This window comes from Trichoplax adhaerens, genomic scaffold (assembly GCF_000150275.1).
Source record: "Trichoplax adhaerens TRIADscaffold_16 genomic scaffold, whole genome shotgun sequence".
Lineage (NCBI taxonomy): Eukaryota > Metazoa > Placozoa > Uniplacotomia > Trichoplacea > Trichoplacidae > Trichoplax > Trichoplax adhaerens.
Window position 1 is genome coordinate 408,194 of NW_002060958.1, and position 16,060 is coordinate 424,253.

The 16,060-nt window shown below is 31.4% G+C and overlaps 2 protein-coding genes across 2 annotated transcripts; both read right to left on the bottom strand.

The window, feature by feature from the left end:
* Positions 1 to 2,927: 2,927 nt before the first annotated feature.
* Positions 2,928 to 5,846, bottom strand: TRIADDRAFT_60553 (uncharacterized protein; the record flags this gene model as incomplete). The annotated part of the gene is made up of 2 exons (XM_002116568.1): positions 2,928 to 4,806; positions 5,119 to 5,846. 2 exons carry the CDS (start codon positions 5,844 to 5,846, stop codon positions 2,928 to 2,930), a joined length of 2,607 nt encoding a protein of 868 aa, XP_002116604.1.
* A 2,493-nt stretch (positions 5,847 to 8,339) lies between these two features.
* Positions 8,340 to 12,066, bottom strand: TRIADDRAFT_60554 (uncharacterized protein; the record flags this gene model as incomplete). Its single annotated transcript, XM_002116569.1, has 3 exons — positions 8,340 to 9,639; positions 10,411 to 10,473; positions 11,324 to 12,066. The coding sequence occupies 3 exons, from the start codon at positions 12,064 to 12,066 to the stop codon at positions 8,340 to 8,342; spliced, it is 2,106 nt and encodes a 701-aa protein (XP_002116605.1).
* Between the last annotated feature and the right edge of the window lie 3,994 nt (positions 12,067 to 16,060).

A 16,060-nucleotide genomic window follows, 5' to 3' on the forward strand; every position in this document is an offset into this window, starting at 1 on the left:
ATCTAAGCAGAAATTTAAAGGATGAATTTGACTAGATAAAATTTGAAATTTACAGGCGTCAAGAACGCGAATGCAGCAATCCAATTGTGCGCTTAAATTAGACAACAATAAATTATAAATCTTCTGTGAAAATGATAGTTTTCTATTTAAACCGTTAAAGAGAATGTTGCTCCCATTGTTACATCCCAAACTTTATCCTGTCATTCATAAAAATAGACTTAATTATGTTTTCTCTGACAGTGCGCTATTTCGTTTTACGAATTAGTTATATATTTTCGAGCAAAATAGTAAATCATGTCATGATAGTTACCAATGAGCCATAGTTAGTGATGATAAGTAATAGCATTCGATTTTTATTCGTTCCTCTATTAGGGAAGCCTTAAAATTCTCCGATAGCACCAATGAATAAGATTTAGAGTGGAATAGAGTTTGTTATGAAGTCTAGCTGACAAGATTTCACAGATTTCTATAGCCAAAAGTTATAGACTTAAGCTTAAGAACAGTTCTTAATTTTTCCATTGAACATTTTATTGTCCCTATATGAAGTTACATCAACAGCATATAGCTTAATATAGTGAATTTAACAATCTCGATGATTATTTCCCTGACGTACCAGGAGCATTAAAAATTACTATACCACTGAAAGTAAAACTAAATATGTTTTCTTAGTAAAAGTTGCGCTAATATAATTCGTCTAACTATCCTTTCGTTTTCGAATAATATTGCCAATCACACAGAAGGATTGCAATAAGGTATAGCTAATAATAGCTATTAATAGAGGATTACTTATCTTTTTCAACTTCTACAGCATTAAGATCTTCCAACCTATAACTATTTGTACCTTTAAGATTAAATATCTTTGATGACAGATATACTGGCTAAAAAAGTATTTCGAGGCAGGTTACCAATTGCGTTAATTAGATATGAGCTCGCTGTGAACCATGTCATAATTTAAGAGATTGATATATAAGGACTTTGTTAGACTATAATCCTTTATTGATAGTTGAATATTATTACTATTTACGGAAAATAATATTGTTTTTTACGTCTGATATTATTAATTAATTAATTTGCAGTGATAAATACTGAGGTATTAATTAATGACTCTAGCCGTGATATCTATTAATTAGCGCCTAGTCCCATAAGTTACGCTAAGTTGTATCTAAATTAAATCGAGTAATCTTTGGTGTCTGTATACTGTGTGACTGAGATGATATTATACAAGATCTGAATACTAAATTGTTAACTGAAGTTTCACCCGAAATCATAGCGGAAAATACTGATACCTTTTGGATCTAAATGATCCTCTCATCAAAATACTATTTGTACTACTATCTATTGAGTGTTGACTTTGACTTACAAGTTATAAAATAAACTAGCTTTCCGCTACTGAAGGTCTCCAGAGGATAGATAGAGCCTAACTAGAATAGATATTAAAGTAGAAGGATAATCACCAGAGTCGTGATAGTATGTTAAGCAATATAATCTAAAGTAGTAGTCTTTGCATCATCTTCCTTTTTAGAATATCTAAAAAAGCTTTTTGGATAGTGCTGAAATCAGATCAAAATTGAATTTTTCCTTTATAAATTAACCGATGATTAGGTTAATCTATATTAGTATAGGATGATGTAAGGGCTGTATAATTTGGATTTGGATTAAAATTACCGAATATAATTCTTGTAATTGGTATTATACTAATTATATTAAGAGAAGAAGGTATAGTAAAATACGAACGCAATCACAGTGATGGCGCTTTTTCAGTTTAGATCAGTTTAACAGTCAGATCTAATTGTAATTAATACTAATTATATATAGGAGAGCCAGATTCAGTAATAAACGCAAGTTAAAACTATCTCAGACTTTGTATTAAGGTAAGGGTAGTTTACTAGCGTACGATCAAACCCAAGATACCGTACAATAATTATAATCGGAGTACCTCTTCAGCCATGGTAAGCTTAGTTGCGCATTTACACTAATTGTCAGTTAAATCTTAGAACTTAATCCTAGTAATAGGGCCTAGTTAACAATGATCCTGTATGCTTACAGTAGGTCAATAAAAATTTAGGGAGTAGATCGTACATTGTACAGTGCTTATATTAATTAATTTTTTATAGCAGTTACGTCCTTGTAAAGAGCGAATTTTTAAATCTCTTACAGTCCGAATTCGCCATCTTGAAATTTGAGTTTTTAAATCAGGTAAATTTCTAGTGTGATAGTAAATAGGCTGAGCTACTTTTAATCTTAAAAGCAAAGTTCATTTTGAGTCAGGCTATCGAAGAAGAATCTAATTTCTTCCCCTTCTAAGAAATGGTGAAAACGGCTAAGATAAACCGAATAACCAACTTATTAGACTCTATAATAAAAATTCGATACAATTTGCTCAATCCAATACTCCTTTTTGATACTCTGCTGAGGAAGTATGAATTATATTTGTATATTATCCGCAAGCAGAAAATGATAGCGTTTCATGATACTAGCAATCACCTAAAATTGCTTTATTAAATTATTTATATATAAGGTTATGCACTACTCAATAACCACGAATCGCATTGGTGTATTGCGTCATCAAAAATAGAACATTACTATATTTGATACTGCTAGCAACCTTCTTCAATTATTTTATTAAGCATCACACAAGAATTACTAAAAGCATTTGTATATTACTAAAACACAGAACATAATAACGTTTTATCATACCAGTAAACATCTAGAATTACTTTATTAATTAGGTACTATTCAAGAATTATCGATTGCATTTGTATATTATTTAAAAACACAACATTATATCGCTACGTCATCAGCAGTCATCTATAATTGCTTTATTTAGCGCAGCGACTATTCTACATCACATAGTGCTTTATTTCATATCACAGTTCTATTTTTAACACATCTTACTATAATAATTACCTGATATCGCTACAGTCCTATTATGATGTGCGATGTAAAAGCGATTCACGTTCACTGTTTATTGAAAAATCTTCCTCCTGTCCTTCACAATGTCCAAATGACTGTTTGATTTTTCTAAAGATGTTTCCTAATCTCAATTTGCATGTACTAAGGAATAGACTATTTGCTTGATCACGGTAAAGTTCCATTCCTATTGTTCCGCTATCAACACTATCAGGAAAATTATTTGCCAGACTCATCCTATACGCCTGAACGATAGGCTGAAATTGTATTCCTTTAGTACAAAATAATCGATAACCTCTTCGATATTGAACTATATTAGCAACTAATATCATATCCATAATCTCTTCCTTTAATGCTGGTATTTTAACATATTGAAGCGATAGATTCACTGCTAAAAGAATAAAAGGCAAACTAGCAATGGCAGAGCTTAATGATGAAAATGGTCGAGTTCTGTAATTCAGTAAACTGGTTAAAATAAAGGTTAGAAAAATCCCAGTTACAAAAATAATATTGATTATCATGCGCCATAGACTGATCGATATGTGCGGTGCATAATAACATAGATATTGATGTAATTCTGAAGGAATAGCAATAATCTCTGTATTAGCAATGTCTTCTTTACAGTAATAAATTGGACATAAGTGACTTTTAAAATAGTTACGGTCGCTATTCCGTAGATGGTGTTCGATTGTTGTTAACAGCATGTCAATTCCAAGAGTATAAGGACAACGACGGCAGCCATTGACACATTGAGACAGCGTTACTACTACAGTCTTATCAGGCAGTATTTCATAACGAAAAACAATTTTACATATTCCATCTAAAATATGGTGATTAGGCTTTTTTTGGATCCATAGAATATACCTAGTAATATTATGTCGTATCTGATTGTCTTGCAGCATTTCAGGTAAATCAACTAGAACATTATCGTATGTTATAGTTACAAATACATGTAGATTTCCTTCTTTAGCACGCAGTATTTCTTTAGTAGTTTGATTTACTTTATCCTGCAATTGAATTATTCGCCTTGATATTATTTTCTCATTTCTAAAATAGGCGTCAAAAGTATATACAATATAATACAAGTAGGGGACTACAGTAACTATAACGACGCTAAAATAGACCGGAAAGGAAATCATAAAAGTCACAACCGTAATAATTATCCTAATTATAAGCTGAAGGCCCATCCTTATGGTCAATATAGTGGAAATCGAATAAAACAGCGATATAAAGGCTATCAGTGTGGATACGATATAGCTAAGAAATCGCGCTGACATTTTTTCAGAAAGTAATGCCTTTTTCATTCTCATATGGAACAATTCTGCTATAAACATAATACTTCGTAAATTACCGATTCCTCCAAATATATAAAATGGTAAGCATAATATAAGCGATAAGAAATTGATGGTAAAGCCTACGACATGAAATGACCGCATGTGGTAAATTGTGCTATTGATATAATGCATGATTTGGAAGTGTAATTCTCGATAACTGTCTGGTGAAATATAGCGAAGTCGATGTGGTTCCTCAAATATAGGCCTATATCGATAGGAATAATCTTCACGGCTACAATATTGTTTAAGGTAAGTCAAAATGATGAAAAATATAGAAATACCACAACTGTAGACTAAATATAGAAATGCTTGTTCTATAAAGCGTGGTATTCTAACTTGATACATGTTTGGAAAGATAATAAAGTGAGCTGAAAATTTTTGCATAAAAAATGAAAAAAATCCAATCGAAAAGGTAATAACAGCAAATAGGCAATACTTGAATGCATAATTTACAAGCGCCCAGCCAGTTCTATGTTTATTCTCTGATAGATAGAAATATCCCATATCTTGCAGTCTAAATTCGTTTAGTATTCGTACAGAGACAGATTCAATTTTAGTATTTCTAAAATAAAATTATAAGAAAACACCAAACAGGAAGAAATAAATTAGTGTTACATTAAACGAATATTGGCTTTATACAAACCGCGCTACGTTATTCTAAATTTATAAGATTAATATATTTAGCCTATGTAAGACCATAGACTAATATCATAACAAGGTAATTTCGTTAGGTATGCTAAGATTTCGCTATCTTATACCTTAACTTTTTATTAAACAAATTAAGAAGAAAATTAACTTATCCAATGAATACAATTAACAAAGTTTTGAACTTAACCTTTATTTCTACTAATATTGTGGTTGCTATTTAGCTTACCTTTCCAATCTTCGTAGATACCAACTTATTATTCTATCAACAGCTGTCCCACTTAATAAAATGCTTAACAAAATTGTGACTAGCGTTACTACAGGGATATACCATAGAAATCTTTTCTTAATAAAACATGTTTGAATATTTATCTTAGCGTTTCGTGGATCCTTTTGACAGCAGGAATATATATCGATATTATGAAAGAATGCATCCTTTTGTGTAAAATTTCTTCGACAGATAGTACCGCAGTCTTCGCCACTACAACTTTTATTCAATTCAATCAGTTCAGCCAATGCTGTAAATATAGCATAATCTCTAGAGTAAGAGTCTGATAAGTGGCCATAACAGCCAACTGTCGATTCATTAAAAGATATCTTCAATGATGACATAAAAACTGCATAAAGGCTTAAACTCATAGCAGCGTAATCATTAGGCAAAGTAAAAATAATTTCGCCTACATTTTTCTTAACCCAGCCAAAAAATACAGTGCTATTATGATATCGGTGAACTCTCTGACGTCCTATATACAGGTCGAATATAATCACTCTAACAGAATCAGATTGGATCATTTCATTTAAATGCATATAAGTTTGCGCTTTATCTTGGATAACAAGTTGGCAATTGTTTTCATAGGGTGATAGATTCGCTTGAATATCAACGAAATGCAATGATAGACAAATCAAAGAAAGGATTACGCAGGGTCCAGTAAATCGATTTATTTTGTTATAAATCATGATTGCTTGTGATGAGAAGAAACAGAGCTAGAATAAAGGATATTCATAAATAGTTACTGTTGAAGCTATCTGCAGTCTTGTATTTTGGAGGAGATCAGCTATCATTTGATGTAGATTGCGATTATTTCTTAATCGTCATAATGCATTAAGGGACATTTCAGCATGCCTTGACAGGTAAAATAAATATTGTTCCGGTCATGGTTATACCTATCTGCTATCGACTATAAGGACAAAATGTGAGAACTCTAATTGGCTAGAAATAATCGTACACAAATGATTTGAATCGAGTTTAAACTGAAATTCTATCTACAGTATTTGGGTTATTTTCCTTTAACTACCGTACTGCTTCTATACCTGCAGTGGTCAATAAATACTGTTTTAGGTGACGTTAAAGTTTACAACAAAGGGATAACGTCCCATCATATTGAATCTTATTAGTAACAATAATTTTAAATTATAATTGGTACCTAATAATATTTGTTATGATTGAAATTCTCTAAAACTAGTAGAATGAGATCTTTAAGGTAAAAACGTCAATCGATATTACGGAGAAATATATTTTATTTATAAAAGCCATTATTATCTTCTGGTGAAGTGTAATGATCGAAGTTGATTGTAATAGGCATTTTAAACTTCTTGGCAGTAAATTAACTGATATCTTAATTTTACAAGATTCATAACACCGCATGCTAGTAATTTTAAATAAGCAACATAACCGACCTTGATTTTCGATCATATAGCCTGCTATGCGAGTATAGCATAACTTCTAACTGCGTTAAGGGTTTCTTTTAAAAAATATCGCGAAAAAATTGAAAAGAAACCGCACTATACCGTATTTAAGAATTTCATCTTTTGTTTATGAAAGATTGCCGTACTTTTTAATTTCGGGATAAGCCGTAGCTGTTTTACTCATTTCTCTAGTTCATGTTACCTATTTGATTTATTAGTTTGATTTATTAGTTTTTAGTGGTGATGCATGCGAATTTACTTTCATTTGCAATGGCTGGTGTTCAGATCACCTCCCATTTGGTCTATGCACATCTGATACATTCGGTTGCAGGCACTTGCTGTGTTGCTACAACACATTAGATAATAGCCAAATTTATCAAAGATGGACGACTGCCAATCGTAATCAAAGCTGGTGTTTTAATAAGTTCAGCATTAAACTAACTTCCATTTAGCATAGGTAAATTTAAGATCATTTGCCAAAGCTGGCGCTAAGCTAATTTCTCCTTTCAACCATATGCAAACGATATACGTGTTTTCGTCCTCAGAGATTTATTGTTACTTTTCATAAGACTGTGGAAGATTTATAAAAGTATACGACTACCAAATATTAGTAATAGTGCTTTTATAGGTATAAATGTCAATCTGATATTCATCTAGTATTTAGCTACTATGGCATAATTAGTATTAATTAAAATGAGCCAGTTTAAAGCACTGATGCCATTATTAATAGTAGTTCTGTAAGCAATGCAATATATGAACTCAATATTTAGAAAGGATATCTAAACTAGCATTTATTACACGAATATGAATAGAAGTAACTAGTATGGAAAAATATTTGGTAATGCCCTTTCAAGATCAGATATCAATCAGATATTAATCAATCGCACTAATAACTCATACAAGATCACCGTAGTGTACGGATTCTTAGCCCTAGGTTCGTAATCCATCAACTCCAAATTCTGAGTTGTTAAAATCAAGCAAATCCCAATGTGACACAAAATAGTCAAAACTGTATAATTGACTTATAACAGTTAAGTTTATTAACGTCCGTGTGGCGTCCGTCGGAGGAGAATTCCAATTTCTTCGCCTCATAATAACAGTCGAAAATGGCTAAGATAAACCGGATAATCGACTTAGCCTCCACGATAACATTTCTTTACAACTTATATAAATTATCATCAATTGCTCCTCTACATAGGAGTCATCAATCACATTAGTATATTACTTAATAACTTGACTTAATATTACTATCAGTTACGTCCTTATATAGCACATACTCTATTAAGATATACAGTTCTACACTAAATACTATCGCTGTATTGCCTACACAAAACTACTGCAATTGGCTAAAATCACTACAATCACTGACCTAATTATTATTTCACTACATAGCAAAACTATAAAACAAACGACAGAAATTATCATAGAACACAGATGAAATACATTACCCAGAATATAGTGTAGAATGTAATATTATTATCATACAATTATCATGTTAAGTAGTTAGATTGCAATCACAAGATGTGCAAATCACAGTAATAGTAAAATATGCAGATCAAGAATAGTCATAATTCAGCAAGTACTAATGATGTAATATTCTATAATTCCGCAATGTATCGCAGTTACAGTAGGCAAGATCTTAGCACTATAGCAGCTTACCAGAAAGTATGTTATCAACTACATTAGAGTGTAATGATTCAATATCTTTCGCGATTATAATATGATGAGATTTCTTATCAAAATTCTTTACATATTAGTTAATGGCTATGCAATAGGATCAGTAGCAAATTTATCTACCAGAGGCTCACGTTCTCCTTTAATTCCTACGCGTTCAGCAATTGCACTATTTTCACTTGAGTTAGAAGTACGTATAAAAATATTTTTAATTGCTTGAAAAATAAGTCGAAATTGGATTTCTCCTTTATATATAAGTGAATTTGCTTGATTAGACTGATTTTCATGAATGGAAATTTCTTCTTCTACACCGTCCTTATAGGCATCATCAATAGTTTGGACATTATGAATCTCAGCTGCTGAATGACCAGTATTTAATTGAAATGCACTATCCGTTGCTATTTCTGTTGACGGACTGTTAATTGATTGGGTTATATCACTATTAGCTTCTGTTGTGATAACAGATTGATTTCCGCTACTAACTGTGCTTCCTACTGATCGATTACTATTTGAATCTACTTCAGGTATATAAAATTTTATAGTCTTATTTTTTCTATGGTAATGTTCAAAAGTTGCTCTAAACGACTGAAGGATGGGCTGAAAATAAATACCTCTTTCTAAAAATAATCGATAGCCTCGTCTATATTGAATAATATTAGCAATCAGTATTCTATCAATAGTTTCTTCATCTATTTCTGTTGCCACTAAGTAATTCATTGATAGAATAGTTGCTAAGTAAATATTCGGTACATGTGCGAGTGCAGAATTTAATGATGAAAATAATTGCGTTCGGTAATCTAGTAATATTGTCAGAACAAATATGAAAAGTAGACCTGATGCAAGAATAATGCTAGATATTAATCGCCATAAACTTGATGATATCATTGGTACATAATATCTTAGGTATTGATACAGCTCAGATGGAATTGATATGAGCTTATGATGAGCTATATCATCGTGAATAAAGTAGACTTGTTTTGTCCATTTAATGAAATCTTGTGAGTTATTGATATTTAAATGATTTTCAATACAATGTTTTACTTGTTGGAAACCTTGCGAATATGGGCAATTTTCACAGCCATTTGTACATTGTAATAAGCTTACTGTAGTCTGCTTTTGATTATCGTTGACAGTCTTGATTTCATATTGTATAACAATTTTAGATATTCCATCAAAAATCTGATGATGAGGTTGATTTAATATCCACGAGATGTACTTTTTCAAATTTTTCATGACTTTTGGGTCTTTCAACTTTGCTGGTACATCAATTTTGATCTCATCGTAACCATTGGCTAAATAAACTTCTAAAACACCTTTCTTAGCGTTTAACAGGGCATTCATTTCATCTTCAACTTTATCTTTCACCTTGATTATTCTTGTTGGAATCATGCTACAGTTTTTATTATAAGTTTTGATTAAATTTACAATATAATGTATAAATGGAATTCCAATCACAACAGCGAGAGTAAAGTATGTTGAATATGTAATCACAAATGCTATAATGGAGACAATAATCCTAAATACAATTTGAAAGCTAATCCATAGCAGAGCTAGGTGCATGAACGAATAAAGATGACATAAAAATGAAAGATAAAAAGATAGTATACGATTAATAAAGGGCCACTTTCGGCTGTTTGGCATATAAATTTTTCTTAGTTTTAATGTTAATCTTTCTGACAGGAAGACTGCAGTACGAAAAGTACTGACTTGTGCAAAAAGGAAAAATGGAAAAGCAAATGTGAACGCTAAAATATTAAGGATGAATCCAGTAAGATTAAATAATCTTATGTGATGTATCGCGTCTGTAATATAAGTTATCATTAGTAAATATGATTGGCGATAGCTTGTTCGTGTAAAATGTCGATGATGTTCTGTTTGGATATTATGATTGGCACCATAGCAAAACAATTTTAAATGAGCGACGACAATGGTTACTGTACTAATTATTAAGGGGACACCTACCGCTAGTACATATTTTTTTATGTTAAAGGGTATTTCAAGATGAGTCTTAGGAAAAATCATGAACATAAGAGGAAATTTTTGTATGAGGTATGATGCTGATGCAGTAGCAAAAGATACAATTGGAAGTAAGAGATATTTTAAGCTATCGACAATAGGCTTATAACGATAGCTGGATTCACTCTTATGGCGAATAGTATACCCTAAGTCTTGCAATGGTGAAGGATTCAATATGCGGACACGTATAGATCCGATTGTAGTATACCTAAGCAGGAATTAAGAGAATTAAATTTAAGTCAATAGATCTTGAAACTTTATTATGCACGTATACTAAAAATGAAGAAGATCACCGTAATAATCATTTAAACTTTTTAAAATGTCTACATTTATTATTTTTCATGCAAGAAACGAATGGTACTCGTACTTTTTAGAACAAGTAGTAAAATAAAATACTGGTTACTAGGCGATCTTTCGGTATACTAAAGTTTAAAAATTTCAGATACAGGTAGTATCTGTTACAGTTTACTTTGTGTATATAGCTACCTTACAGAATTATATTATAGTACATCCAGTCGTACAAAGATGATTTCCAGAAACAGTTACGATTAAGTCTATGCTTTACTAAAGATAAATGTACAATCTTCATTGACTTAAAATCATGATGACATTCTTGTATAAATTGGCAAATTCATTAAATAATAAAGTTAATTTGCAATCGGTGTAAACTTACTCGCCAAAAATTGCATACCTTAAAAAATGTATAAACATTATCAAAAGTCTTTACTTAATTTACCGTAGGCAGAATGTATGCTAGTGTATAATATGAAATAACGCAAAATCAATAATCTACTCCGAACTTGACATGATATTTGTTATCTTAGTCATTATTGATGAATTTGCCAAAAACGAAGCATATACTATAACCGTTACAATCATTCTAATCTCGTGAACATCTATCTTCACTATATTTCATACGAGAAATGATTTAAATCTTTTGTAGAGTCAATGACAAAGTGTTGCAATAATATTATTTCGCTTAATTAACCTTATATAGAAGTATGCTAGTGTAATTTAATATAATTGCAGATTAATAGTTTGCACTAAATTTGACTTACAATATTTGACGATCCAAGTATTTATTGATGAATCTGTTCAAAGCCATTCCGCCTAGGTGGATACTTATTATAGTAGAAACCGCCTGCATTAGTGAGACATACCAATCAGCCCTCTCTTCTGTCAAACATTTATCAATATTAATATCTCCAGTCAATAAATCTTTATGACAGCATGAAAAGACAATTTTATCGCCAAGCCAACCATCATGTTTAGTATAATTTCTTCTGCAAATAGTTCCACAACTGTCGTTAGTACAGTTTTCCTTTAATCGAGTAAAATCAGTTAAGGCTGCAAAAGTAATATAACCCTTACAATAATCATCATGGAAGCGATGATAACAACCGGGAGATGATTCTTGGAAAGAAATTTTCAATTTCGATATGAAAACGGCGTAAAGACTAAATGTTAAAGCAATGTAATCGCTAGGCAAAGTAAATACACCTTTCCCGAGATTTTTCTTAATCCATGCGTAGAATATAGTCCTGCGAGTGCCAATATGAGTAGTTTTATTGCCTATGTACAGATCGAAGAAAATTGCTCGTATTGATTCCGTTTTAAGCATTTGTGTAAAATTGACGTGAGCCCGTGGTCCTTCCTTGATACTGAGTCGACATTGTAGCAAGCATGATGATAAATTGAGTTGTGAAGTTGCGATAGAATGTGGAAATACTAGCAAGATATAGATTATTAAGGGTAGGCAGTAGGATAGAGATCGATAACCAGTAGTTTTTGTGTTAATCATGATGCCGATAAAATTACTAGTAAGTTTTATAGAACGATCTTTTGCCTTCTTTCCATTTTAAGCTTATAATACTAAATAAAACTTAGCGCAAAATACAGTAGACGTGTTCTGGTTATTTAGAGTTTTAATATGAATAAATTGGATGTAAGAAATGAATGAGTACAAAGATTCTTTCACCCGCTACAAATTTTCTATTCGACTTCCTTTGGACATGGTAAAATCTTTAACAGAGGTTAAATTCGGTGAAAAGTGAATGAAATAAAATAAGTATAAATAACAAATGATTCCATTAAAAAATTAGTCAGCATGCACACGCCAATAAAAGCGAAAATACCTCGATGTCGGCCTTATTTGACCAAAGCTACTAATGTGAAAATGTATACCGCACTACTCATATATAAGTAGTTGACGAGGGAAAGAGGTGCTCGATTAATTTTAACTGCCTCAGGCTAATGTTTTACCTGGGACATTCTATAAGTTAGGAAAATCTATAAAATACATTTAAAATAAATAATATTGGACATTATCATTGTCAAGGTAATTACTTTTGGAGCACTTTCCCCGTAATTTTTTATTGTAAATGATAGTTAAATATGGAAAGTAAATATCCTAGGATGACAAAACTTATTACTCTTTGCTCGATTTCTCGTGAAACTGAAGCTCTAGTATTTAGCCTTCGCAAAATTTAGTCTTCTTTAGCCTTAATAATAATATAGGGCAGAATCTTCGATAGATTTCGATTTAGATTGTTTAATAAGGAGAAGCCTCTGCAATATAGTGTAGATAAAAGGCGAAAAAAGGCTCTAGTACAGCAACCACTCGTAATTTAGTTCATTGAATGAACAGACATAGTAAACAAAGAGGTGTTATAAAAATTAGACTCTGTAACTTATGCTATTGCGTTTTACCGTATCTAATAGCCAGAGCTATATCAATAAATGCTACATTATCGGTGTAATTTTGCAATCTAATTATCACCGTAATGCATTGATTGGACATTTATACTACTGTTTCGTAGGTAATTACACTTATCCTCAACATTGCATGACCGAAATTCACGATGAAATTCGGAAACTGTACCGCTATTGTCGATCTTATTAAGACACGGTCCACCATTGGCCTAATACTGCTAATAGGCAACAATTGAAGACTACCAATTAAGGCCTTAAATACTTAGTATAAATTGTACAAGCAGTAGAGTGCATACCCGAGTATTTCATCATTAGCCACTATTTTTTAAGCGATTTATTCTACCTAATCTACTGTATCATATAATTACAATGTCAAGGGTTATTAGTAATACTTCAACAAGCCTGCAAATCGTTGATAAACTTTCAACAACAGTTTGTAGAAGCGGTTGTTTTAAAAATTTCAGTCAATTTGCAAAATGTTTAATTTCGTAAATTGACGGTAACTGTCGTTAAGCTGTGGCACTTACTCACATTTAAAATTAGACAAAATTTGTAAGCGAGTAAGTAAGATTTTATTAATACCTCATAGAAAAAGATCAAAAATTTTACTGATAATTATATAATATACTATACATTCTGATGTTACCTCAAAATCGTTGGCGTTTAAATGTTTCAATAAAGAACATTTCCTATTATGTCGAAAAATCACCTTGATCAGAGTCACTAAAACTATCCAGTATCTTTACGATATTGTCAAGGTCGATTTCGACGTTTTTCGACTCATCATCACATGAGATTACATACTAAACACTGCATGAATACACTAATTACACGTCCTTATAATATTATTTGATCTTTTAGTGTACGAGATCTTGACCCTAAGTTTGCAATGCGATAACTCAAAATTTGAGATGTTAAAATAGAGCAAGTCTACAACGTGTCATAAATAGTCAACACGGTATTAATGACTTTAAAAGTAATCTTTATAGCGCCTATCTGTCCAAGAAGAATTCCAATGACTTCTTCTCATAAGAATATTGGAAATCGGCTAATTAAATAAACTAGATAATCGACTTAGCCTATACAATAACAATTCCATCAGCTTGGATAAATTATAGTCAAATACTCTTCTACTGTACATTGAAGTCATCAATCAAATTTATTGCCTAATAACAGAATTTAATATGCCTATCAGCTACGACCTAATATAACACATAGTACACGTAGGAAAATTGAATTACGTTGAGCCCCGGGTTAAATAAGATAGGAGATTTGCGGTGTTAGAGGTAATCTATTAGGTGTTATAGGCGTAGCGGATTATTAGTGGATAAAGCTAGGGATATTAGTCGTACGGTTAAGTGGGACTGCATGGCACCTCAAGAAGAGGCACCGGCACGTCTCAGTAAATGACGGATGACTGGCCCAAAGTAGGGGATGACAATCATACGTAGCTTGGGGTCTTGTATTTGCAAGAGCTATATTAAATGTTAATTAGAATAAGGAGTAGTATAGGAAAGTTAAAATAAGATATTTCTTCAACAATTTACTTTGCAGAAATCTGATTTTGCTTTAGTTTGATTGCGTCGTAGAACTACTCTAATATAGAAGTAAGGTATTCTTATTAGTCATTTGTGTTTAAGAATAATTCCTTCCGCTGTACTTCTTATATTCTAGAACGATCATCTTGCACCTATCTCGTTAGTTAGTTCAGCTAGCTACATGATAAGCTCGCACGCTTTACTTATTCTACATTGCTATAGTTATTTGACCAGTAACGTTGTTGTACATACTGTAGCCTAACTCGGTTTTCTCTTCGGCATTAATTCCAATAAACTACTTCTCTGCTAATTTAACTCCAATAATCTATTGCAATCATGACGGATCGCAAGTCTTCCAAAATATTACCAATCTTACATAATTTGATTCGGTTACTACGTAGTAAAGGATAAGTAACCCACTTAATTAATGTAAAAAATCTATTGAGATATTTATATTAAAATGCAGAGACATAAATAGATTATGTCAAGTGTAGAAGTACTGTGGGATTTATATTGTGAGGCTTTAATTAGAAACATGAATTATGAATAGATGGCACGATAGTAAATTTAGATATAATCTGATGACTTAATTGGTAAGATATGATTACGCTGAAGGAACATCATTCCGTGACTTATAGAATATACATCGTGAATATTTCTTTAATAATCTAGATAGCCTAGGGATAGTCTGATTGCACTAGATAGTCCTTGTAACTTCACTTTATTATATCTCGGCTTGTCTTACAATTCCTGTACAAGAAACTGTAGTTCTGTTTTTATATTTTCTTTCATTATACCGCCCATCATCAATAATTACTTTGTTAATATGTATTAACAGAATTTTTTTATATAAATTAAATAATTAAAAATAGTATGTTAGGCTGTTGGATATAGAATGGATTATTGTACGTCATACAGTGAAGCTTATTCTATTTTACTTGCACACTTTAAACACATTTTACTGCTATAATTGGCTGCAATATAATGGATATGAAATTATTATAATGAACACTTTGAATTCCAACTTAAGTTATATTTAGATATAAATACCAGTTTACTTTAAGTGTTAACAACAAACTTACATAATTACTTAGAAGAATTATAGAAGGGCCAAACTACTACTGTAATCAACCAAATTATTCAAAAAATGAGATTGCTGGAGATTTTAGGAATATCCTAACTTTTATCTCCTTATTTCATTACATTTCATTAATTTTTACTACTGAACTGTACTACTTTTTCATACAGTATGCTACGTAGAGCAGTTTGTAGTACCAAACAATCATCTTATTACTCTAAAGTATTTTAAATTAAATTAGCAATCAATCACATATAATAAGATAAATACTACTGTAGATTCCCGAAATTACCAAATCAATAATAATCGTAATCTGTCTTAAATTTTGTTTTGCTATCATAATTGGAGCATGATTATAGAAATTAACTAAATATTTCACTTAAATTGCAATCAAAAATTGCATAATTCTTAACATAATGATGCTACTGGATATCGTTTAATTCTAAACCTAATACAATAGTCGGGTT